Source organism: Periophthalmus magnuspinnatus, chromosome 20, assembly GCF_009829125.3.
Source record: "Periophthalmus magnuspinnatus isolate fPerMag1 chromosome 20, fPerMag1.2.pri, whole genome shotgun sequence".
NCBI lineage: Eukaryota > Metazoa > Chordata > Actinopteri > Gobiiformes > Gobiidae > Periophthalmus > Periophthalmus magnuspinnatus.
Genome location: NC_047145.1, coordinates 18,730,491 through 18,756,044, shown reverse-complemented (window position 1 = coordinate 18,756,044; position 25,554 = coordinate 18,730,491). Strand labels below are relative to the sequence as shown.

Sequence of the window (25,554 nt, the reverse complement as noted above, 5' to 3'; positions counted from 1 at the left end):
ATAAATATCTTGGGTTATGGCTTGACGAAAACTTTAAAGTACACATCTCAGAATCATGTAACACTTTAAAAACAAACTGATCATTTTATTCTACAAACAAATCTTGTATCCCATTGTATTACAGAAAAGAAGTTGTTCAAGCTGTCATTCTTTCCGTGCTGGATTATGGAGATATAATGTACATGCAGACTTCAGCCTCTATTTTAAATGTTTAGATTCACTCTTTCACTCAGCCCCTCATTTTATAACAAGTGATGAATTTAAAACCTGTCACTGTACAATCTATGAAAAAGCAGTTTGGCCTTCGCTGTCTGTCAGAAGAGAACAACACTGTATAAAATGTATTTATAAGAGACTACTTGATAGACTGAATATCTCACTTGTTTGTTGAACTTTGATACGGGGACTTTTATTACAAGATCTCATGATTGTTTACATCTAAAAACTGGCTGCACTAGAACTGAAATGGGAAAAAAGCTTTCAGTTACTTTACTTCCCCAGAAATAGAATATATTTCAAGGACATGCAAAACTGTATAGATTGGTGCCACTAGTGCACTTTAATAATCTGGTGATAAACATTTATAATCACACCTGCTCCTGTTTTTAATGTTTTAAATGGACCTCCCCACCCCCATTATACAGCATTATTATGAAACACGTAATGGCTTATTTAATGTTTTTATGTTACAGGTTTAGCTGGGTTTGTAAACCTGTCAGCTCCATCCCCAGCTCCTGCTTTGACTGTGAATTTCCCATGTCCTCTGCCGTGATATCCTTTCTTTCATCATTTCTAAAACCAAACTTTGATCAGTTTCAATTCACACTCACCATAGAAAGTGCTGGACGATTAGCTTCAGCGGACGTCTTCCTCACTGTCAAAACAGACGTAGAAGGGTAAGACAAAAAAATCTACGTGTATTTTTATGTATTTTAAGAATTATTTCTAGCTATCTCGAAGAAAAGAAGAAAGAAAAAAACATTTAGACACTTGTTTAATTTGAAGATATGTAAACAATCCCAAGACCGTAAAAGTTTAAATTGATGGAGCAAAATAGAATTTAAAAAAAAAATCTTCTGTAAATTATATCCTATTATAGCATTCAATTGTCTCATTACACAGAATTTGAAAAAGCTGATGGAATGAGCGATACTTTAATTAAACCTATTACAAATCATATATAATGGTGTAACATTTGCTTTATATCACGTTTTGATGTAGGAAAGTGTCCACAGAATGTCCTCAGTGTCAAAACAACAAAGTGAACTGGGATGAGTCCTTCTCTGTCCAGGCGTTTTGTGAACAATGTAAACTACCTTCTGATTTCATTCTTTACTCCTGGAGGCTGTACCAGGTCAACGCCTCTTCCAGACCTATCAGCGAAGGTAAGCACATTTTAACAAATATAATTATGAATATTTAAGGCAATGTTCTGTATCTTTGTTTTGTTCTAGTCCCGTTTTGCCATACATTGGATCTCAGTGCTCCATCAGCCATAAAGGACACGCCCACAGAGACATCTCCTTCTCAGAGAAAATGGAGAAGTAATCAATGGCATATTTGAATAGAACCACTGAAAAACTATTCATCTTGTTAATATATAACACTAACTCTAACCCAACACTTAATCCCTTTTGATCTACACAGGTGTTTTAAACCCTGGGCCTGATTCTACAATAGACTTTGCAATGACAAGTTCAGGTAACTTCAAAAATGACAATGAAAACTCAGTGTAATAAAAAAAATCATGTGTTTTTTTCTGAATTAAAATTAAATTGATAATGTGTTTTATGTCCAGGAGATGACTTATTTGACCCTCTAGAAGAACTAGACCTATTTGATTCTTCACCGATTTCCCCTGAACACAGCGGACATCAAGAAATCAAGGCTCTGACTGAAACATCTAGTGACTGGGATTTTCCTTTTGCTATATCAGAGGATGCAGATTTACAAAATGGTATAGGTAAAAAAAATTGTGATATGTGATGAAATCTGAAGATAAAAATCTTTACCGTGGGGAGTCTAACATTATAAACCATTTTGTATTTATAGACCCAGATTATGATCCTTTCCTGAATACAGAAGAGGGAGAGCCAGACACATCACCAGGAAGAACCACAGGTACAAAGTAAAAGAAATGAATGTGTATCAGAAAAGTAGCTCTTGTATTTCAGTACTGAATGTTTTATGCATCTAATTAGTTTAAATTGTTTAAGACACAATTATGGTGTAAAGTCTCATTCATTTACAAAGCAGAATGTTCTCAAATGCTTCTCGTTTAACAAACATATACTAAAGCAATACAAACATTAGCTGGAGTGCCCCCAGATCACAAAGTTGATGATATGTCAGGCAAGGCAAGTTTATTTGTATAGCACAATTCATACACAAAGTAATTCAAAGTGCTTTACAGAATAAGAAGGACATTAAAATCCCACAAATCAAAACATAAATAATCACAAATAATCATTAAATTAACATTAAAACAGAAGATCAGTAAAACAGTAGTATCTTATGTATGTACTATTTCCATAATTTAAAGCCAGGAAAAGGTAAGATCGACATGGCACTAACCAACATGTTGCAGCCGTATGAACCATCTCGCACTCTGGGCATCAGCAGGAGGCCAGTCCCTGAAGTCCTCAGAGTCAGGACAAAACATCGGGAATCAGTGTTTCAGTTTTATGCAGCTAAAACCTGAAACAGTCTTCCTGAAGATGTGAGACAGGCCTCTACTTTGACAATGTGTAAATCCAGGCTCCAAATGGTTCTGTTTAGCTGTGCATATGATTGAAAGGGTTTTATTGTGCACTTTTGTCCTTTAATGTTAATTTTAAAATGTTTTTTTTATGTTTTGATTTGTTTCGATTGTGATTTTAATGTCTTTCTTATTCTGTAAAAGCACATTGAATTACTTTGTGTACGAATTGTGCTTTACAAATAAACTTGCCAGATTAAAATAGACCAGATGCTCCTGTTATTATTATTATTATTATTATTATTATTATTATTATTATTATTATTATTATTATTACTCGCCTATGTCTGTGATTAACCGCACTTACCTTTGACGTTTCCAGTTGAGGATGGAGAGGACTTCAGTCTGGGGGAGGATTTGGACTTTGACCCAGGATCACACCGGGAGGAGGGCAGTAATCTGGTAGACGTGAGGCCTCATGTCGCGGTGCAAGAGCGCACTCTACTGGATCTGCCCCGTGACCCTGTGCCCCAGTGGATCTTTGAGTCCTACACTTATACAGGTAAATACTGTAGCGTTCCTGTGTGAGGAAACACACCAAATTTCTTCTGGTTGTTTATAACCGTTACAAGAAATACAAAAAGAGTCAACACTGAACTAAACACAAAATATCAGATCATAACAATACATACAGTTTAAGTTTAAAAATGAAAATTATACAGAAAACATACACTTTATCTCCTTTTTCTACAGGAATTTCCTCACCTGAACTCAATTTCAAGCCATTTAGTTTGCAGCCTGGGAGCAGATACATGTTGGACGTCATAGCAACTCACAGTAAGTCTCAAAATATCACTTTAAATAAAATCCTAAATGTACAAATCAAAATACTATTATAACATTATTGAATTTAGATTCCCAAAAGCCATTTCTGGGACGGACACAGTTCTTCTTTCAAACCAGACAAGCTCCCAAAGGCATGACGTGCCAAGTGCAGCCAACAACAGGAGTGGAGTTACTCACAGTCTTCAGCGTTTTCTGTACCTCAGGGAAAGAGGTGCAGATGTTTTTATAGTATTATGTGCATGATATAACCAAAAGATTTACATTGTTAATCTTATGCTATATCTACTACTATATTCTATACTATAGGCTCTTAAGATTTAGTGAAAGCCTACATTTGGCCTAAACATGATCTAAAATTAGACTAAACCGTGGTTAAAGGGCCCATATTACACACTGATATATGTTATAATCTTGTTTCCTCATCACACAATTACCTGGAGTTGTTTCGTTTCATTCACACATGTTCAGCACACAAACCCTGCATATTTAGAGGGACTTCTTCTCTCAAACTGAAAACACTCTGTTCCACCTTGTGATGTCATGTGGTAATACAGGAAGTGCTCCACTGTGTTTTTAAACTCCACACACCTTCACTAAAATAATTTGGATGATTTCAGGCCTGGAATTTTCAATCTCTATTCAACTAAAGGTAAAAGGTAGCTGTTAACTTGAAAACTAATGCTTCATGACATCACAAGGTGGAACAGAGCATTTTGAGCTTTGGAGATGTAGACAATAAAAAAAGGATTTTATATTACTCAAACAAGTGTGAATGAAACAAAACACAACTCTAGGTATGTTTTTGAGAAGGTAACAGCATTATAACATGGCTTAAAGCTCACAAGAATCAATTTTGTGTAATATCGGACCTTTAAAATAGTTCTAATTAACCCAAAGGACGACAAAACATAGAACAGATTTGTCTCTGTATAAAACAAATCCTCAAACTGCGGAGTGTTACCACAGTTTTGTGTTTTTATTGTATTCATTCCTTTTAACAGCAATTCTGTGTGTGCTTTAATTCACTGTTCTGTTTGACATTTGCTCCTTTTTCCTTCCTATTCTGTCATTTTTGTGTGTGTTTTGTTCACAGTGTGTTATTATGTGTTGTGTGTCTACAGGACTTAACGTACAAATACAGCTATAGTGTTGGAAACGAACCTCCTCAAACTTTGTACCAGGGCACAGACTTTGAGCACTATTTCAGTCTTCCTCTTGGAGATCTACACAATGATTATAAAGGTAACACTTTCACACAGATGAGTTTAAATTCACTGACTAAAATGTTAAATGTTTTGTTTCTATAGTTACCGTTTCTATAGAGATCAGGAGCAGCATTGATGGAGGAACCACTCGCCCATGTCCCGTCTCCGTCACAGTCCAGCCACAGTTTACAAGAGACACTTATTCATCCAGTGATCCAGTATTGGAGCTGTAAGAAAACAATTATTATTTTAAAGGTCCTATATTGCACAAAATTGACTCTTGTTATAATACTGTTACCTCATCAAAAACATACCTGGTGTAGTGTCTTGTTTCATCCACACATGTAACATCAGTCCTTTTAAATATAAATGACATTAACATTAAAATAAAACTGTGCTTACGTAATATTAACACTACTACTATTACTTGGAAAACCCTCAAGTATGAAGTAGTCTTTATTATTTGGTGTGCATTCGTTGAAAAATCGATGAACCCTAAAAAATACTTACTACTTGAAACAAAGCATACAGGAAAAAAGTCCTTAAATATTGTGAAGAAAATGGAGATTATCTTTATTCAGAGATAAAAGTTTCAGTTAGTCATGAAAGGTAAACGCATGTACTGTACTACTTCTGTTTGGGATAGTCTATCTTAATCTAATTTGCTGCAGTTTATATTGTTTCATTCTTTTCTCTCTGCAGTTCACATATTGCAATGAAAAACCTCTCCAGCCGACTTGGAAACAGTTTTGAGATCCTAAACGAAATCCGAATAGTCACAAACATCTTGAACAGACTGAGCGTGGAGCCTGGGGTCAACATGGCGTCTCTGGTATTTTTACGTAACGCACTTGTTTGCATCATCTGTGACATCGAGGTTATTGATCAGGTATTATTTCATTACAAAAACTTGAGACAGAGTGCTACGCTTTTGTGTTATATAACTATGACGTAACATGTTCTGTTTTAGTTTTCAGCTCTAGATACCATTCATATACTCGGGAATCTTTTGCAGAAACCAAACCAAGTAAGTTCTTTGCAACCTTTTAAAGATGTCATATGCTTTTTACATTTTTTAGGAATATTTAAATAGCTCTGATTCACTGTTTTTAGGTGTCCTTGGCGACTATAAGTAAAGTCACAGGCCTCATCGCAAATCGACAGTTTGAGGATCAGAAGACATTGAACACCGTGATCTCTCTACTGGCACACAACCTGAAGAGTCTCACTACCAACATGGCAACGAAAATAGAGACATCTGTTTACAATTTAGCAGGAAATAATATAATATCTACAATAAATGGTTGCTTAACACATGACACTGGTTCTTTGAATGGACTCAGTTTGGCGAAGCATCTTGTACACAGTATTCTACGCACTGTCACCTTAATAACTCTGGTGAGAAATACTATTACTACTACAGTGGTGGAAGGTAATAAAGTACTGTACGTAAGTAGAATTTTTAGGTATCTGTACTTTACTTGAGTACATTTCACATTGGATACTTTTAAATTTTACTTCACTACATTTGAGAGCAGTATCTGTACTTTCTACTCCACTACATTTTTTAACTGGACTGAAAAGTAAAAAGTACTTTTCATGTGATTTGAGGGGTTATTTTTTACATGTTTCTGGTAACATCCTGACTAAAGTTTTCAAGTTCAAGCTTCGGCCTTGAACAAACAAAAATAAATGCACAAAATTCATAAAAACTTTAAATTGATTCATATTTCTGTCAACCAAATATATGTATCGTATTTTAATTAATATCACTACATTTACACAAACAAATTAACAACACTGTCACTATCACGATCAAAATCTGTGTGAAATACTTTTAATTTTTACTCTTTAAGTACATTTTAAACAGGTACTTTCATACTTTAACTTAAATAGATTTTTTCATGTGATACTTTTATCTTTACTTGAGTGTCTTTTTGCTTCTCTATCTGTACTTTTACTTAAGTAACAAAACTGAGTACTTCATCCACCACTGTACTACTTAGACTAAACCATTTTAAATCCCTCGTCACTATATAATTCTTAATATAATTTGCTTTTTTTTTCACAGAGATTCGTCTTGCTTCACAAAATGGAAGAGTTCAAACTGAGCGCCGGCTTTGTGTCTGTTTACTCCACATACCCAATTCAAAAGACTACAGTTAGCAGTGGTTTTAGTGTTTTTTACCTGCCCCAATCTTTTCTCCGTCATCGTGACGCATGCGTAATCGGTGTAGTGACTGAACTCAACCAAAACCCTTATTTTTGGGCTAACTATCCCGGAGAGGTAAGAACATATTCACTTTGAAATCATACCTAAAAAGTATGCTATGCTTTGTCTGTGCATGTCTTAGTCTAATACCATAGACTGTATAAAGAATTGGGGACGGATTTGGAGCGAAGTTCCATATTAGGAATTCCGACTTCGAGTATCATAGCAACCAAAGAACCAATTAAAGGTGACGCCCCTTCTCACCCACAACGCTGGTTTAGGAGGGAGCGGGCACTAAGCTAACAAAGAAGGCGCCTGATTTGTCTGTTATTAATGTTCATAACTTGATTTACAGACACAATAGCAAAATAAAAATCAAATGGATCGTGTAGATTGGGTTAATACGAGCATTTTAAGGTCAGAATGACGAGGCTCACTGCAGCAGTTACAGAGAGGAGCGACAGTTTTCCGATGTAAAGTGAATTGGAGCCAGATGGAGCTGGAAGTGCGTCCACGATCACTTCCTATTTGGAACGCGGCGGCTAGCACGTTGGGTATTAGACATAGACTATATATAAATGGACATAGCTAAGGCTCCAAGCTGCTGAAATAGTCAAAAGTTAAAGTAATTTCTTTAATATTATTTATGTTGTTTGTTTGTTTTTTTCAGTTGATTGGACCTGTGGTTGAACTAAATTTGTTCAGATGCAATGCAAAAAGGAAAATCCCAATTCAATTCTTTGCTGAACCTTTTGAAATAGAAGTCCAAACACCAGAAAAAGTATATCTCTTATAAACAAACAATCATCAAAAGAACCATTATTATTAAAATGTAATATAATATTGTTCTTTTCAGCAAACTCCCACACCTGAACACATTCTCCAACACAACAAGATCAACTACCACGGCTTTAATATCTCCCATGAGCACTTGCAGTATGTTTTCCAGCTTCATGTGCAGTTCACTCCACCAGCCACCAGGGTGTTTCCAGTTGTGCTACTTTTTAGGTAAAGACAAGCCTTTACTATAAAAAACACATACATACATACATATACATACAGACACTTAAAATGGTTAAGCTTTAATGTTTTTTATCTGGAAACATGAGGCCCATCTGGTAACTAGTGTTGTGATGATACTAAAATTATCTTTTTTGAAACTTCTGTCAGATTTCGATCCCATACTGATAAATGTTAAAAATTGAAAGTAATTTAAACACAAAATAGTTCAGGTGTAGATTAAGACCAAGTTTTAATCATCTGGAGATAGGTCCAATTTTGTCCTTTTTTATGTGTTTTTTTCTAGTGTTAATACGGCAATTCAGTATATTCTTTTGATACTAGTTTTAGCAGCAGTTAGAATCTGGGTATCGGTTTTGTCCTTTTTTTTGTGTTTTTTTCCTTTTTTATTTTTGTTTTATTTTTATTTTGTCCTTTTTTGTGTTTTTTTCCTTTTTTTATTTTGTCCTTTTTTGTGTTTTTTTCCTTTTTTCTTTTCTTTTTTCTTTTTCTTTTATTTTGTCCTTTTTATGTGTTTTTCCAGTATTAATACATCAGTTGATTATCTACTTTTGAGACTAGTTTTCGTGTCATCTGGTATCTGGTTATCGATTGTATTTATTTTTTAATCTTAATGGGACTGGGACTGCATACCCAAAGTCCGGCCCGGGGGCCAATTGCAGCTCATGTACAAATTTCCACTGGCCCACAGCCTCTGGAATAAAAATAATTATGTGTGGCCCGTCAGCACTGTTGATCAGTGTAAAATGCATATGTTCAAACTCGCTGAGTTTTATCACCAACTGGATAAAGACAGGTTTAAAGAAATTCACACCTTTGCTAAGAAAATGCTGAGTTTGGTTCGACATATTTGTGTGAGAAGACGTTCTTGATTATGAACTTTAACAAAAAGTCTAACTGACTCTCACCTGCGTGACACTTTGCACATCAAAACCACTGTCTTTTAGCCAGACCTGGTTTATTTACTACAGTCCAGATCTCAGTTTCACCCTTCACATTAATGCAAGTTGTTTGTTTGCCTTCTGACGTGAATAAATTCTAAAATCTCAATCTTTATTTTATTGTGATTATCAAAACCACAGTTTAAATGTTTACTTTTTTTTTTACATTCATTTTGTTTTTGAAAGGTGAAAGCCATTTGCAATGAAAAGTAAAAAATAATTAAATAGTTAATTTACATTTAATATTAATGGTTCAAAGAATGATCACGCCGAATGGTCGGCCCCCAAACATTTTCACATCACCAAATCTGGCCCTTTTTGCAAAAAGTTTGGACACCCCTGACTTAGTCAATATTGATGATTACTGATGTGCAGAGGGATGATGTTTTATTACTAAAAAACTAAATTATTCTACCATTGTTTAATTTCTAAATCTTTTTATTTGAAAGGATGTTTGCCAAGCCGACGCCAAGTGAATACCATTTACGCAAAATACACCATTGGGGCAGAAGTGTAATTCACATGACTCTGCCTTCATCCTTCCTCAGTGGTGAGACATTTTAATTCTACTCCTATTTTACATTATATTAATTTTATTCATTCTTTTAAGCTGGTGGGGTTGGATACCTCACCCTCCTGAATGCTGATTTTGAGAGGCCTCAGAGATGGACCAATACAAAGGTCAGTTACAGAGTGAGAGTGGACAGGAGCCAGTGCGTGTCCTGGGACGCTCAGAGAGGGGCCTGGTCAACACACAACTGCAAAACACAGGCTAAAGACAAGCCCTCTGCTGTTAACTGCAGGTACGACCATAATGCCTCTACTTACAGAGACATTTTTGTGCAGTAAATTTGATTTTAATTAAAAACCCACTCTACCAGCCTGATAGTTAAGATCATATTATAATCTGACAGAATTGTTAATCTTATTTAAGGGTGCAGTCACACTTAGACAAATACCACTTTAAAAAATAAAAATAAAAATGGGACTAGGACTAGAGCAGGACTAAATCAAGTCTACATCAGGGCTGAACTGGAATCATTTGAAAAATGTGTTGTTGTTTTTTATAGGTTACAAGTGATTACCTTTAGACATAGGATAAAAAAAAAAATATTTTAATTGTATTTATTTATTTTATTTTAATTTTATGTTTTTATTTATTCCTTTTTTCTGTCAAGTTATATTGACAGCACACATATAGGGTTATTACCAACTATTATGCTGAAAAAGTACAATAAAAAGATAATTTTAAAAAAAGGTAATTAGTTTTAGTTTTTCATGTTACTGCATTTTACTGGAAGATAAGTTGATAAATTGAAATTTTACCACCACATAAATGACTTTTGGACCTGACTTTGGGATGAAAAAGACAAAAAAGAATATTTAAAAATGTATTTGTCTTTAGATGTCGTCAGCTGTATCCAGTGACTGTGGTGCAGGAGCAGATTCCAACCAACCTCGACGCAGGAGAGTTAGGCGCGTTTTTTAGGTAAATTAATATTATCTCCTCATGTGAAACTTGAACTTAAAGGGCCCATATTACACTATTTTCTGATCTGTTATAATGTTCACATCACAAACAGACCTGCAGTTTTGTTTTGTTTCATTCACAGATATTCAACACATAAACCATGCATATTTAGACTGAGAGAGTTCTCCTCTCATATATAAAACACTCTGTTCCACCTTGTGATGTCATGATGTAATACAGGAAGTGCTCAACTGTATTTTTAAACTGCATAAACCTTCACTAGAATCATTTAGATAATTTCAGCCCTGGAACTGCCAATCTTTACTGAACAGAAGGTAAAATGTAGCTGTTAACTTAAAAACTAACGCTTCATGACATCACAAAGTGGAACAGAGCATTTTGAGCTTTGGAGATGTAGACAGACTAATATAAAAAAGGGTTACAATGAAACAAAACATAACTCCAGGTATGTTTTTGATGAGGTAACAACATTTTATCATGTCTTAAAGCTCATTTTGTGTAATATAGGACCTTTAATTTACAACTGCAAACACCAACATGGAAAACAGTCTTAAATTTATCATCCATCTTCTGTCAGTGTGTCTTATAACTGGACCGTGCTCATTGTGCTGGTGCTGGGCGTGGCCTTGTTCATTGGTGCACTGGTTTTGAGTCCAAATGCTGATGTGGCCTCTGGGGAGAGAAGAGCCCACTACCTGTCTGATAATTTACAGTGTGAGCCGCACCTTTACGCTGTCACCATCTACACCGGCCTCTGCTCTGCGCCAGAGATGAGCGCAAAGGTACGTAATGGGGTTAATTGTTTTTAAAGTTTTTGGCGCTGTATTGGTATTTATATGGATAGAAATGGAGGAGAGGCAAGTGAGGTGCGCTGTTGTTTGTTGTCTAGCCTGAATTAGGGGTGGGTGCATAGGCTGTGTAAAGAAATGGACTAAGTGAGCGAGGCTGTTGAAGGTAACGCCCCTTCCCGCCCACACCGCTGGTTTAGCATCGGGCAGGCGCTTAGCAACGCTGTCAATCAAACCTGTTGCTAACGCTAGCGGGAGTGACCTTGGGGAAAGAAGGTGCTTGTCTGTTATTAATGTTCATATCTTCATTTCTGGACACAATAGTGAAATAAATATACCAGAATCATGTAGAGTGGGTTAATACGGACATTTTACGACCAAATTGACGAGCCTCACAGCAGCAGTTACACAGAGAGAGGAGACAAAAAGTGAATTGAAGCCAGAGTTGATGGAGATGAAAGTGCACCCATTATCACTTCTTAAAAGGAACGCAGAAAGGAGGTTAGCTATGTCCAGATATGTGTAGAGTCTGGGTGTGTGATATGGATAAAAATAATGATCTGAACATTTTTTAACATTCATCTCCATTTAATTTAATATAATGGCATCTCATCAGTGTCATGGTTGAGGTTCTGTAAAATTATGAGCTACAAATGCAAAAATCCTCATCTTGTGCTTTCATTGGGATTATATTTTTTTAATAGACGTGATATTAAATTTTTGCTTAACAACAATCAGAACAACACTTCCAATACTATCCAAACTCATATGTCCTGTCTCTGGCCAGAAGAGAGTTCCCAATTCCCATTTGTTCCCTGATCTGTTCCCAGCAGTTTCAATCTCAAGTTTCATATTTGTTTATTGGCAGTGCTATATTGTTTCTATGATGCATTGACGTTTGTAGCTATTAGCTCAGACTTTAAATTACCATAATATGTTTGTTTATTAATATATCAGTGAACTGGGGTTAGTCTCGCTTTCGCATCCTCCACACCTATTTGTACCACCGCTGTGTTGATACCTTTTTATCAAGTAAAAATGAACACACATTTTTATATAGCACATTTCCACCTCGAAACGCTTCACATGAAGGAACCTCTCACCCATTCACACACACACAGTTGAAAACACCATTGTACGCAGACACTGGAGGCAAGGCACACAACAACAGTCCTGATCTGGAATTGCACCGCCAACCGGTTCAGTGGCTCTGAACCTCTACCAATGATGTTCATGTCGAGAGCGGGATTTGAACCACAGATCAGTGAACAAACCGTCTGAAAACTGAGCTAATGTTGCTCACAGCAGTACAATGCATTTTTACAGTTTATAATAGTATTTTAGCCCAAAAAATATAAAAGATTAAGCAATTTTATTTTTACATTTTTGCCTGTTTTTATTGATCTCAAAAGGAATGTTATTTGTATGGATAATTATCATCAGGTATAATGTAACTGTTGGACTCAAAGAGGAAAAATAAGAAATCCACTGAAGGTTGAATGATTATCTACACTATCATATACAACATAATTTACAGGTAGATTCAAATACACCACATCCCCCTTTTCCAACTCCAGGACAAGTCCATTTACAACATCGACATAACCATTACCATAACTATAACCCACGGTCATGGTCACCCTGTTACTGTTGTGGTAGATTATTACTCCTGTGTATTTATGAACAGAATGGCAAAATAGTCTGAATTGGAAGTAGTAGACCCCATGAACGGGGGCTGTGAAGACACCTGCAACAGATGAATGCCTCATTTTAGAACAAGCTGCTTCTCAAACACACAGAGATTATTTCCAAAGATTTAAGGTAAGACACACATGAAGCTGCACAGTGACAGTCTGCTCAGGTTCCGAAAGTCAATTTTCCATTCATTTTTCACATTGAACTTTTAATATTTGAATTTTTTGAAAAGTCTCAGGCATCACAGAGGCTAACTGCTATGTGCTAACCAGCTATGTGCTAATTATTATCCATAACGCGGTTGTTTTAAGTCCAAAAAGGCCGTTTAAATTGCAATATTCTGTGAAATGCTTTAATAACTTTGTGGTTTATAAAGTTTCAGAAACAGATTTTAAATAAAATTATAGGTCTTGTGGTCATTAGTTACTATATAGCTGATTATCCCTAAGCAGACTTTCAAACTTTTCAAAGGCCTATACTTTTTTTTTGCAAAGTCTGTGAGACAAACTAATGGGAAACTTTGTTTCGGAACTGGAGGTGCGGTCACTGTTGAGCTAAAATGCAGGTAAATTTAGAGATAAACTTTTTCCGTAGTTTACATAGATAAGAGTAATAAAATTGATATCTGATGTAATGTTTTCATATACAAATAAGGCATTTAATGTTTTTTAAAAATGCACATATTTTGGACATATTTACAGAGGGTATTTTGAATATCTTGTGTAAAAAGTATAAATTACATCAAATCAGGCTTAGAATTATATCAGCAAATCATTTTGTAAAATCAGCCATAACAACCAGATTAGAATGATTTTGTTTTCAGGTGAAAGATTTGAAGTTGAAAGAGCAAACTGACCAAAAAAAAAAAAAAGAGAAAATGATCCATTTTGCCTGTAGTGTCTTGCCTTAGTGTTACGTACCTGTATGTGGGTTGTAGGCTTGACCAAAATTAGTAAATACTTTACTAAATTTTAAGGTGACAGCAGTTGAAAATGGGCCAATGTTTCCATTGTCTGTTAGACCAAGTGAAAACGCCACCTTTGGAGTGCCTGCATTAATTGAATATTCACAGTCATTAACTCACCTCCATATGTCCTCATAGTATTGAGTATATTGTGTAATGTAAAGTTACAGTATTTTTACAACCTGTAAGCTGTCTTTTGAGCTCTTGAACTTCAGATTCACTTGCACTTAATCTTGAATCCAATGCTTTAATCACAGTTATAGTATTAATATCTGTTACACAAACATACATGTATTTTATGTAAATTGCATCACCTGTTTTTTCTTCCTCCAGCTTCTCAATCTTGTTGTTGTTGTTGGTCAGTTCACCCTTTACCGTGATCACCATGTCTCTCAGCTCCTTCAGCTCAGCCCACACATCAACCGTGATATTACTTTTACCGTTGTCTTGAGTTATCACTCCCTCCTCAGCCCACAATCCACTGAGAAAGAGCAGGAAGAAAACAGTAATTGTAACAAATGCCATTTTTTGTTAGATTTTTCTACAGTATCTACACGGCAGCCGTCTGTATTTATAGTTATACGTGGGGGATGTGAGAACTGGGCATGTGTCTTTTGTGGGAAAATTATGGACAAGGACAAGCAAACAATCCGTGTGTGAGAATTATACATGTTTTCGATAAGAAAATATCCAGAAAACAGTGCATTCATGTGCAGCAGAACTATATAGTACATAACCTACTAACCTAATCAGCTTTATTACAATAATTATAAAATGTACTTTTTTAGGTTTACATTGTGCTTTGTGGAGAAGATGGCTTTACTCAGACAAAGGAGCTTCAAGTCCCAGGATGCACTTTGTTTAGGAGGAACTCTCAAGACACTTTCATTGTCGGGTAGGATTTGAAATACTGTGCAATCATTGTTGTTGGGCTGTACCATCAAAATCAATCAAAATGAACTCTGTAAGCCATGTTATAATGCTGTTACCTCCTTAAAAACATACGTGGAGTTGTGTTTTATTTCATTCACATGTTTGACTAATCCTTTACTATTACTCTGTCTACATCTCCAAGGCTTAAAATGCTCTGTTCCACCTTGTGATGTCATGAAGTGGTAATTTTCAACAGCTACAGTTTACCTTTTGTGTAGTAGATATTGGAAATTCCAGGGCTGAAATAATCCAAATGATTCTAGTGAAGGTGTATTGAGTTTAAAAACACAGTGGAGCACTTCCTGTATTACCACACGCTTTTGCTTTCCATGGGTTTCAGAATGATAAGAAATTAGGAACATTGCCGTAGCATATAACTATTTTAAACAAAATATTGGAGCATTCTGGAGTAAGGAAATGTGTAACTTTCTTCTGGTTGTTTAGTTTCTGAACACAAGGGCTACTGTAGGCCTTAACTCACGCTAAGACAAGAGAAAAACAACAGCAATCTCAACTCACTAGAGCCAGTCTCCAAAAACAGACCAGTAACTGACCAATACAAAAGCAGTAACATTAACAACAACATATAAAGTTACAAGAACAACAAAAGGTGTCAACTCTGAACAATAATTACAATATTATATCTTTTGAATGTGAAAAAGTCCTTACAGTGTTTCGTATATCAGGAATCTGAAATCCATGTTAAGGTCTATTTAAACATATTTAACTACGTATAAATTTACTACATCTCTCTATAACTTTTACATTTATTCTTACAGTGCAGCTGAGAGCCTGGGATCACTATGTGGGATTCACATCTGGCATGACAACTCTGGACCAACTCCCACTTGGTACCTCAAACGTGTGGAAGTGTTTGAGGTAACTTTAGTCACAGTTTTTGCATTAACAATACATTTTTATACTTAGAAATAAGCAGTGTGTTTGCTTTTTATGTTTGATTTTCAGGTGAACAGGGATCATCAGGTTAAGGGGCGTATGTGGCTCTTTGTCAGTGAGTGCTGGTTGGCTGTGGACAGGAGTGACGGGCGGGTGGAGCGAATGCTGAGAGTTTATGATCAGAAAACGAGATTTGGAAAGGCAAGACAGTTACAGCATTTATACTGATTAACAGCAACATTAGTAACACGTTCATGTAGTTGTGACTTTAGATCAGGGGTGTCAAACATGTTTTCACCAAGGGCCACATCAGTAAAATGGTTGACCTCAAAGGGCCAGTTGTAAAATAAATCTAACTATTTACTATAACTTGTTAATAAACTGTTTTGTACTTATTACTTTTTCAAGTTTCAAATATTGCATATACATTTGCCTAGATGTAAAAATATGGCTGTGGGACTGCACATCTCTTGATAAAATGACATTTTAAGACCATCAAACCTTTTAATTTATCCTGTCGAGGGCCACATAAAATGATGTTGAGGGCCACGTTTGACACATGTGCTTCAGATAATTAATTTTGACTTATTTTGACTTCTAGGCTTTTGTAATCTCATTCATTCTAAGTCTATATAGTTTTTTTTATGCATGCTGCACCTTATTATGGTTTATTAAAGCTTCTATGACAAGCGGATTTCTCTATTGTGAGATTAACAAATACTGAGTGTGTTTACATGCTACGAGTATCCCGGTTATGGTTGGGTTTCCAGAGTATCCTGGTTTTGTGTGTGTCCATGTAAACACAGTATCCTGATTTCAGTGTCCTGGATAAGCTAGTATCCTGGTTATGAGAGACCAGGATACTCTCACTGGGATATACTGATAGTATCCAGGATATTGTGCCGTGTAGACGGAGTATCCTGATTTCTCACACTGATGCTGTACTGAGCATGTGCGAACTGATGTAACAAATACAGTAGGAGCTGCAACTTTCCCAAAACAACTCAAATCTTCCAGAACTTTTTAAAATAATATTATTTTATACCTGTATAAACAAAAGGTGGTTGTATTAAAATAGTCTGCTTTTATTTTAACACCTTTATTTTGAAGTATACCTTGTTCTTTTGTTATTGGAAAGGCTTAAAAGTGTTAGCATGGTTACCAAAATGTTTAGCTCCTTGCCATATCCGTGCCATGGTTGCCATAGCGACTCCTCTAAATATCCAGGATACTCTGATTGTGCATGTATACAGGGGTATGAGTATCCTGGTTTCTCTGAGCGCATGTAAATGTCATATCCATAATACTAGGGATAATGCTCATAACTGGGATACTCGTGGTATTTTTGTTGAAACATAAAATGACACTAATATACATTAAGACCCTCCCTCCACCCTAAAACACACAGTTCACACAATAGGAATTATGGTTTCTACATGATGTCAAAAAGGGCACCAAATGTTTTTAAAGTCCTCAAGTTTTCCCTTTGATATGTAGCTCAGATAAAGTGATTATTATTCTATTATCTATTTGTTTATCGATCTGATGTAGTTTTTCTCCTGTGTACTTCCAGATGTTGCGTCTCAAAGTGTGGGACTACATGACGGACTTTCACATCTGGATTTCAGTTTACAGCTGCCCGAACCTGAAGCCTTTCACACAGGGCCAAAGACTGAGCGTGTGTGCTTTACTGTGGCTGGGCTATGCATGTGTCAGCACTGTTATCATATCACAAAGAAATGACAAGGTTAGCACATTATTGACTTTGTGAGTTTCTATCCTAGCTACTCTCTGGTAAGTGGGCAGACATTTAACCCACTGCACCACTGCCACTCCTGTTTACATACTGTTATTACAAGAAAATACTAATGATGTTTAATTTACATCTTTAATACTGGATGAGGGCAAGAGTCTGTCATATTACCGTGAAATAAATTAGTTTGACAGTTGTGAAATGTGCATAAGAGCGCCTAGCAACCTCACTGTTAGCGTCACCTCTTCCTGTCTGATTTTATCTCTGGGTTTTTTGCCAAGTCGAATGAATAAATAATTAAAGATAAGCCAATGGACAGGGAGGTGGGGGTTAAAAACTGCACAAATAAAATGAATACTTCTCCGGAGGACATTTCTGTGGTTAAAAAGAGATGTTTGTGTCTAAGTGCTAATGCTAATGCTAATTTTGAGGCATAATAAATATTAAAACAACACCACAAACTGAAGTATTCATTTAAAGGTGCACAATGTAACTTTTCTGGTAGAAGGCCACATCACAAGGCCAAGTTACAGGTCAGATCTGTGGAGAAGTGATCCCGCTCAGAGTAAGAATGCATGTCTTTGTGGTAATTTTGAGAAATAAAAACCTGTACCTGTAAATTAATAAATACAATAAATATTTGTTTAATTCCATACTGTGGAACATCCCAGGTAAAGCAATGACATCACCATGAGACAAGCAGATGGCGGACTCTCCACCAGAAAACTTACACAGTGCACCTTTAAAAACAATTGGGTAGTCTTTATTTTAATTAATTTGAATATTATCAGCTTGTTTATTTTATATTTTATGTTTTTTTTTTTATAAAAGTTAGCATGAGCTTTGAGACACAATGAGCTAACTAGCATTTTTTATTACTTTTATTACACTGAATTATCACATTAACTTTAATACTGTAGTTAAAAAAATTTAATTATATTACTATGCTGTAAAGTACTACCAAAATACTATCAAAGTACTACCAAAATGTCTTCTGTCATTTGTAATAATTGGTTTGTCTCTTTTGCAGATGCTTTTTGAGCTGGATGTTAAAGAATTATCAATGAACGCAGTCACAACAGGGATGTTAAGTGTTGCATTAGTTCTTCCTGTAGTGACCTTATTATCCTTTATGTTTCGGCTCAGTCAACTCAAAATTATGAGACCGGCAACTAAGAGCCCAGCGGAGACAAAGACGGAAGGCTTTGAATGTACGTTTTTGACTTTATGTGTGTTTATAAAGTGTTCAAAATATGGAACAGCCTTTTTTATTTTCAGAGCTTATTTTATATATTTGATACATAGATTAGATTTGTCCACTGATACATTTGATACATAAATAGGTTGGGTAACAGTAGCTTAATTGGTAGAGCGTTTGTCCTCCAGTTTGAAGGTTGGCGGTTTGAATCCCGCTCTCGACACAGATGAATGCTGTCGTTGTGTCGTTGGGCAAGACACTTAACCCACCTCACCTGTATGAATGTGTGTGAGTGGTTCCTTGATGTAAAGCTTTGAGTGCCGTGAAGGTGGAAAAGTGCTTATAAAAATGTACTTTTTACAGATAATTTAAAATCAGTTTCACACATTTGGTTATAAATCAATATAGAAAACATAAATCAAATTACAGGCGTTATTTCAGTTTTTGTAATAATAGATGTATTGTGTTGTTTGCAGATGCATTGAACCCTAATCCTAACACTAACACTATATCAGAGCTGTATATTTCATGGGGCGGCCTACAACAGTGGCTACAAGAATCCTGGAGAAAGAAATATCAAGTTTGTTTCATTTACCCATGCATTTAAAGTTAATTATACTTGTGGTTTTCATTTCATGCTGTTTTATATGACTTTTTTTTAGGATATAGATCTGTTCCCAGTGTCCAGTTGGGGTTTGGATAATACAGTTTTAAATGAAATCCAAAATAATGTGACAGAGGATGTAGTTGTAATTGATGGTGCAGACGAGAACAAGGATTCGAGTTTGTTTAGAGATGAAAAAAAGAAAGAAGATGGAACTTATAAGGCCAGGGAAAGTTGTCAAGACGATCCAAAAATGCCTCAATGGTTTAACAATGTGGCTTGGGTCCTATGTCTGTTGTTTTGTGTGACCTGCCTGGCTTCTTCTGCTATCCTTGGAGTAAGGTAGAGTCAAAAGCGGTGTAATTAAGTTTTATTTCAAGAGATTCTTGTTTTTTTTATGACAACAGTTCTAACCATGTATGTCTTTTTGGGGCCAGGTTTACCCGCAGAGAGGCAGTGCTCTGGATACAATCACTTCTCTTCTCTCTTTTGTTTTGCATTTTCTTCTTTCATCCCCTACTGGTAAATTGTAACATTAAACAAACTAAACAGCTGGAGAAAAATACACTGAAATAGTTTTTATGACTTTTACCCTAGGTTTTTACAATGGCACTGGTCGTTTCTATGTGGCACCGAAAAAGCAGGGTTATTTTAAACTTTTCAACTCGCCACGTGAATAAAAGTATTTTCAAAGCTATTCAGAACTGGGCTTTGCGTCAAACGGGACGTCCAACCCTCCTAAAGGTAAACAAAATGTATTTAAACTTGTATAACGCCATTTTAATCTGTTTTATTTGTTTATTTTTTTCAATAGTTACTTGAGGTTAGACAAAGACAACGTTTCTTGCGTCTTGTGCGCCCCCCTGTGTTTACAGAGCTCAGAAAATCTCGCTGGAATAGAAAAAGAGACAGACTTATTCGTGAAAGAGTGTGGTAAGTGTGAATTTATGCAAATGCAGGTAACATTGTTAAAGTATTAAGTACAATTTATGGTTTCTTTTATTTAGGGACTGGATTGTTTTTGGCTCCATGTTTTCTTTAATGTTGTGTATAACTTATGAGAGCTCTTCCAGCGACTATTACAATCTTAACAAAACTGTCAAAAAACACTTCATAAGGTAATTGTACTAACAGTTTACATGTATTATATATTTATATTCTAAAATATACATATTTTGAGTTTACAGTGACAGTTTTAAGAGTGTTCGAACCTATGATGAGTGGTGGAGATGGGCACAGACCAGTCTTCTTAATGCGCTTTACAGAAATACATCTTCTACAGCTGAGGTAACCGTTTTTTGTTTATTGTTGTAAATCAGATCACTTTGTACTTTGCCTTCACTGGTTTCTTTACCTCTTCGCAGCTTGCAGCATTTCAAAACTCTCATATTTTAATTGGAGAGCCTGTCCTTTGGAAAACGGAGGTAATACATCATAAGGTAATTAGCAAACAAAATAGTCTATAATCAGTGATGGAAAGAAACAGTACAAAGAGTAAAGTACTGTAAGTAGAGTTTTTAGGTATTTGTATTTAAGTAAATTTTACAGTATATACGTTTTACTTTTACAACACTACATTTGAGAGCAGGTTTCTGTACTTTACTCCACTACATTTTTTAACTGGACTGAAAAGTAAAAAGTACTTTTCATTTGATTCATTTTTTTTTGTTTTGTTTATTTCATCTTGATTAAAGTTTTTCAAGTTCAAAGTTCCTCTTTGTGCAAACCAAAAATAAATACAAAAAATTCATGAGAAAAAAATAAGAAACTGACTCATATTGCTGCTGTTGACCAAAATATGTACCATTTTAACTTAAATTGTTACATTTTTACTTAAGTATCACATGAAAAAATCTACTTAAGTAAAAATGCAGATACAGAGTAAAAAGTTACTCAATTGTCAAAGTTGAGTACCTCTTCCACCACTCCATATAATACATTTTCTCATCCATAATGGGAGTACTCTCAAATTACCCTAGTAATCGCAGTAGGCCTCTCATTTACAGTTGATGTGTGCATTTTTTCCTCTCTGTACAATCACAGGCTTTAAATTCAACTTTTCTACCAAATTGTCATAAGATTAATTTCAAAAACAAAGAATTATTCGTACATACATGCTCTGACAATTTGGAGGATCTAAAAATGGCAACAAAAGAAGCTAAAACTGATTTGGGACACACAAAGTAAGAAATATTATTGTTTTACTACAAATATTACGCATTCCTTCAGTTCCTACAGTATAATATTTTGCAGGACCATTGCTGAATTAAAACTCAAACAGCTCAACTCAGAACACTGGATAGGCAAAAGTACGGTGGCCTTGAAGGTTCATTTTGCCCTGTACAGTCCGGCTCCAAACCTGTTCACCAGTGTCACTCTCACCATCAAACAAAGTCCTTTTGGGATCCTTCTGCCTTCAGCCAGTGTCCAGTCTGTACGAGTGTGTGATAGCGCCTCCCAGTGGGACTATGTGGTCATGACTTGTAAGGTAAGTGTGGTTTTAAATACACTACCAGTCAAAGAAAAAAATATATTGAATGAGATGGTGTGTCCAAACCTTTATTTTTACTACTTTCCTCATTTTATATAAATACAGAAGACATCAACTATATGAAGTAAGATATGTGGAATCGTGTAGCCAACAAAAAACATTAAATAACTGATTTAAAAAAGCAAAAACAAAAAAAACAACAACTTTAGAATGGTACTGTAAGTTTAAACAACACCAGTAAAAAGTTTAGACATACCATCTCATTTAAGTTTTTTTTTTCTTTATTTTGTACTACTTTTTCTACATTTTATGTTTTATATACATAGGAAAGACATCAAATATATTAATCAAGATACATGTCATTATGTAGTAAAGAAAAAGTGAAAAGTGAAATGACTTTACTAAATATTTTTCGACAAAAGCACGGCAAGGCATATAGCACAATCGTACGCAGTAATTCAAAGTGCTTTACAGAATAAGAAAAGATATTAAAATCACAAATAATCATAATTAAATTAACATTAAAAGGTCCCTGAACTCCCTGAAGTTCTCAGAGTGTGAGATGGTTCATATGGCTCTAACATGTCAGATATGTACTTTGGTGCTAGGCCTTGGGTGACTACTTTACAAATTTTTTATATTTTTTATTCTAATCCTTAGACTTATTTACCTTTTTTTCTTTGCTACATAATTCCATACATCTTACTTCATATATTTGATGTCTTTCATATGTATCTAAAAAGTAGTAAAAAATAAAAAACAAAACATTGAATGAGAGGGTGATTCCAAACTTTTAACTGGTAGTGAATATTATTTCTTATTTAATTTATTTTTTCTGCACGAACTATTAATGTTTGTCATATACTTGTGTTTGTCCAGTTACTTTTTCTGATACTTTTGATCCTGCGTCTGTGCCATCACGTTTTGTCTCTTTGTGAGAAAGGACTGTTCAGACATGGCAAGCTCCCATGTAACTGGTTAGAAGTGAGTCACACATATATTTATTTTTTTTCTGTATGTATGCAAAATTATATGTAGGCTCGCTAGAAACAATACTGTATCTCTTTTGCAGGTTGGTGTGTTCGTAGTAGCCATCGTTTATCATTTTTATTGCATTTATCGCTCTGCTGTGGTGGGCGAAGTTGAAGAATGGCTGCAGAGACAAAACAGCAAGACTCATATTGATTTTAATCAATTAGCCACGTGGGATCAGGTGAAAAGAGACTGAATGGCAAAGACAGTACTTGTTTTAAAGTCAAATACATGGAAAGGGCCCATATTACTTTGTTTTCTGATCTATGTTATAATGTTGTTTCTTCATCAAAAACATACCCGGAGTTGTGTTTTGTTTCATTCACACATGTTTAACACACAAATCCTGCATATTTAGGCTGAGTTCTTATCTTAAACAGAAAACACTCTTTCTCACCTTGTGATGTCATACGGTGGTACACTGTATTTTTAAACTCCATACACCTTCACTTAAACTATGCAGATAATTTCAGCTTTGGAATTGCCAATCTCTACTAAACAAAAGGTAAAAGGTAGCTGTTAAATTGAAAACTACCACTTTATGACATCACAAGGTGGAACAGAAACAAACAAAACACAAATCTGGGTATATTTTTGATGAGGTAACAACATTTTAACATGGCTTAAAGATCACAACAGTCAACTTTGCTTAATATAGGACCTTTAAAGTATTTAATATGAATAGGTAATTCTCCGATTTGATTTTTGGATAATAGTTATACTGACTAGAATATGTCTTTCCCACATCTTTAGACTATACGTAGCCTACGTGGCACATTACTTTTCCTGCTAACCTTGAGGTGTATCTGTTTGGTAAACAAGACAGCTCCCCAGACCCACTCCAACTGCAGCCTCTTCTGGATTTTGGTGACTATACTAAACATTTCACATTATTAGCGTACTATTGTCAAGATAATTTAAAATCTTTGCCACAGGTTGCTGGTCTTATCTTTGTGGCTGCATTTTCCTCTATGAGAAGGCTAGTCCATATCCAAAGAATTGGACTTCATCATGGTGTCATTTCTGTTATAACTAGACTAATGTGGACTGCCCTGGTATGTGTCACAAACAACTATTACATATTGAAACTGGAAGAATAAGAAAGTTTAAAATGCCAATGTTACACTGTTTTCTGAACAATTATAATTATAATGTTGTCATCAAAAACATATCCAGAGTTGCGTTTTGTTTCATTCACAAATGTTTAACACAAAAACCCTGCATAATTAGGCTTCTCTCAAATATAAAACACTCTGTTCCACCTTGTGATGTCATGTGGTAATACAGGAAGTGCTCCACTGTGTTTTTAAACTCCATACACCTTCACTAGAATCATTTGGATAATTTCATGTCTGGAATTGCCAATCTCAACTAAACTAAAGGTAAAAGGTATCTGTTAACTTGAAAAGTACCGCTTCCTGACATCACAAGGTGGAACAGAACATTTTGAGCTTTGGAGATGTAAACCAGGATTACTCAAACAGGTGTCAATGAAACAAAACACAACTCCAGGTATGTTTTTGATGAGGTAAGAACAGTATAATGTGGCTTAAAACTCAGAAGAATAAATTTTGTGTAATATAGGCTCTTAAATAATTTTACACTGTTTTAATTTAACTTGTGTTTCCCTATAGGTTATAAATGTTGTGGGTTTGTCTGTAAAAAGTCTGCGTAGAAGGAGAAACATTTTCACTATGGCTGACTTGGTTCGATACATAAAAAAGAAGCTATTTTCTATATGGACTCGGTCAGCACATATAGACCATAACATAGAGAGAAAGGTGAGAAAAAACAAAGTAAAGCAGATATCTGATACTGTGTTGGGTGTAATATTCTAACTTATACTATCTATGTTGTATATCTATTTTTCAGACCTATTACTTTGAGCAGTTTGAAAGCGTATTGGACGAACTGTTGTTTAAGCTTGACGCCCTGTCTGATCAAACTGGAGTCTATAGAGAAGACAGTCCCATTTCACCAAGGCAGGACCCATCCAAATTTGAGACACAGGTAAAAACAAAAAAAGAGGATCTAGCGTTGGTAAACTATTTAGAAACACTTATAACCATCTTACAGACGCTTTTTGTAAATGCGATCGCAGTGTATGTTTGAAAAGCAGTGGTGGAACAAGTACTCAGTTTTGTTACTTAAGTAAAAGTATCACATGAAAATATCAACTGAAGTAAAAGTATTTAAGTGCCTGTAAATAAACCTTTTGTTAAATTTAGTGATATTAATTAAAAACGTATGCATATTTTGGTCAACAGTAGCAATATGAATCACTTTCTTAATTTATCTCATGAATTTTGTGTATTTATTTTTATTCTCTCAAAGCCAAAGCTTGAACTCAAAAACTTTAGTCAGATGTTACCACAAACATGGTAAAAATAACCTTTCAAATCATATAAAAAGTACTTTTCACTTTGGAGTAGAAAGTACAGACATCGGCACTCAAATGTAGCGAAGTAAAAGTAAAAAGTATTCACTGTAAAATGTACTTATTAAAGTAAGTACAGATACCTAAATATTCTACTTACTTGTTCTTTGCTACCTTCCACCACTGTTAAACTGCATTTTTTTTTTTTTGTTAGTACATTTTAATTTTGTAACTTGACTGGATCAATAAATACTTAAAAAAGAAACAATACTATACACAGTATACACAATATTTTATTAGGACTTTCTGGAGTTGGAAATGGCACAACCCTTCCCCTCATCATCTTCAGAAACGTAAGAAAAAAAAATAGTTTCAGTAAATTAATATTTCCCGGCCACATTAAACTTA

At 35.1% G+C, this 25,554-nt stretch overlaps 1 protein-coding gene across 1 annotated transcript in view; it reads left to right on the top strand.

Annotated features, from left to right (window-relative positions):
• Positions 1-25,554, top strand: part of LOC117388736 (polycystic kidney disease 1 like 1) — a 32,467-nt gene that overhangs the window by 6,662 nt on the left and 251 nt on the right. Inside the window, exons 12-54 of the mRNA XM_055230290.1 lie at positions 693-896; positions 1,222-1,385; positions 1,455-1,544; positions 1,648-1,701; positions 1,799-1,957; positions 2,053-2,121; positions 3,081-3,260; positions 3,452-3,535; positions 3,613-3,755; positions 4,666-4,786; positions 4,852-4,978; positions 5,452-5,638; positions 5,720-5,776; positions 5,863-5,988; positions 6,821-7,036; positions 7,632-7,742; positions 7,818-7,969; positions 9,372-9,472; positions 9,533-9,725; positions 10,328-10,411; positions 10,992-11,196; positions 14,650-14,756; positions 15,574-15,673; positions 15,761-15,892; positions 17,265-17,438; positions 18,475-18,655; positions 19,119-19,222; positions 19,305-19,588; positions 19,684-19,768; positions 19,844-19,990; positions 20,061-20,179; positions 20,254-20,364; positions 20,434-20,533; positions 20,611-20,670; positions 21,290-21,429; positions 21,500-21,734; positions 22,617-22,721; positions 22,810-22,950; positions 23,523-23,636; positions 23,705-23,824; positions 24,404-24,550; positions 24,642-24,779; positions 25,447-25,499. Of these exons, the coding sequence (XP_055086265.1) occupies positions 693-896; positions 1,222-1,385; positions 1,455-1,544; positions 1,648-1,701; positions 1,799-1,957; positions 2,053-2,121; positions 3,081-3,260; positions 3,452-3,535; positions 3,613-3,755; positions 4,666-4,786; positions 4,852-4,978; positions 5,452-5,638; positions 5,720-5,776; positions 5,863-5,988; positions 6,821-7,036; positions 7,632-7,742; positions 7,818-7,969; positions 9,372-9,472; positions 9,533-9,725; positions 10,328-10,411; positions 10,992-11,196; positions 14,650-14,756; positions 15,574-15,673; positions 15,761-15,892; positions 17,265-17,438; positions 18,475-18,655; positions 19,119-19,222; positions 19,305-19,588; positions 19,684-19,768; positions 19,844-19,990; positions 20,061-20,179; positions 20,254-20,364; positions 20,434-20,533; positions 20,611-20,670; positions 21,290-21,429; positions 21,500-21,734; positions 22,617-22,721; positions 22,810-22,950; positions 23,523-23,636; positions 23,705-23,824; positions 24,404-24,550; positions 24,642-24,779; positions 25,447-25,499 (5,724 nt within the window). The remainder of the gene's footprint in view (positions 1-692; positions 897-1,221; positions 1,386-1,454; positions 1,545-1,647; positions 1,702-1,798; positions 1,958-2,052; positions 2,122-3,080; positions 3,261-3,451; positions 3,536-3,612; positions 3,756-4,665; positions 4,787-4,851; positions 4,979-5,451; positions 5,639-5,719; positions 5,777-5,862; positions 5,989-6,820; positions 7,037-7,631; positions 7,743-7,817; positions 7,970-9,371; positions 9,473-9,532; positions 9,726-10,327; positions 10,412-10,991; positions 11,197-14,649; positions 14,757-15,573; positions 15,674-15,760; positions 15,893-17,264; positions 17,439-18,474; positions 18,656-19,118; positions 19,223-19,304; positions 19,589-19,683; positions 19,769-19,843; positions 19,991-20,060; positions 20,180-20,253; positions 20,365-20,433; positions 20,534-20,610; positions 20,671-21,289; positions 21,430-21,499; positions 21,735-22,616; positions 22,722-22,809; positions 22,951-23,522; positions 23,637-23,704; positions 23,825-24,403; positions 24,551-24,641; positions 24,780-25,446; positions 25,500-25,554) is intronic.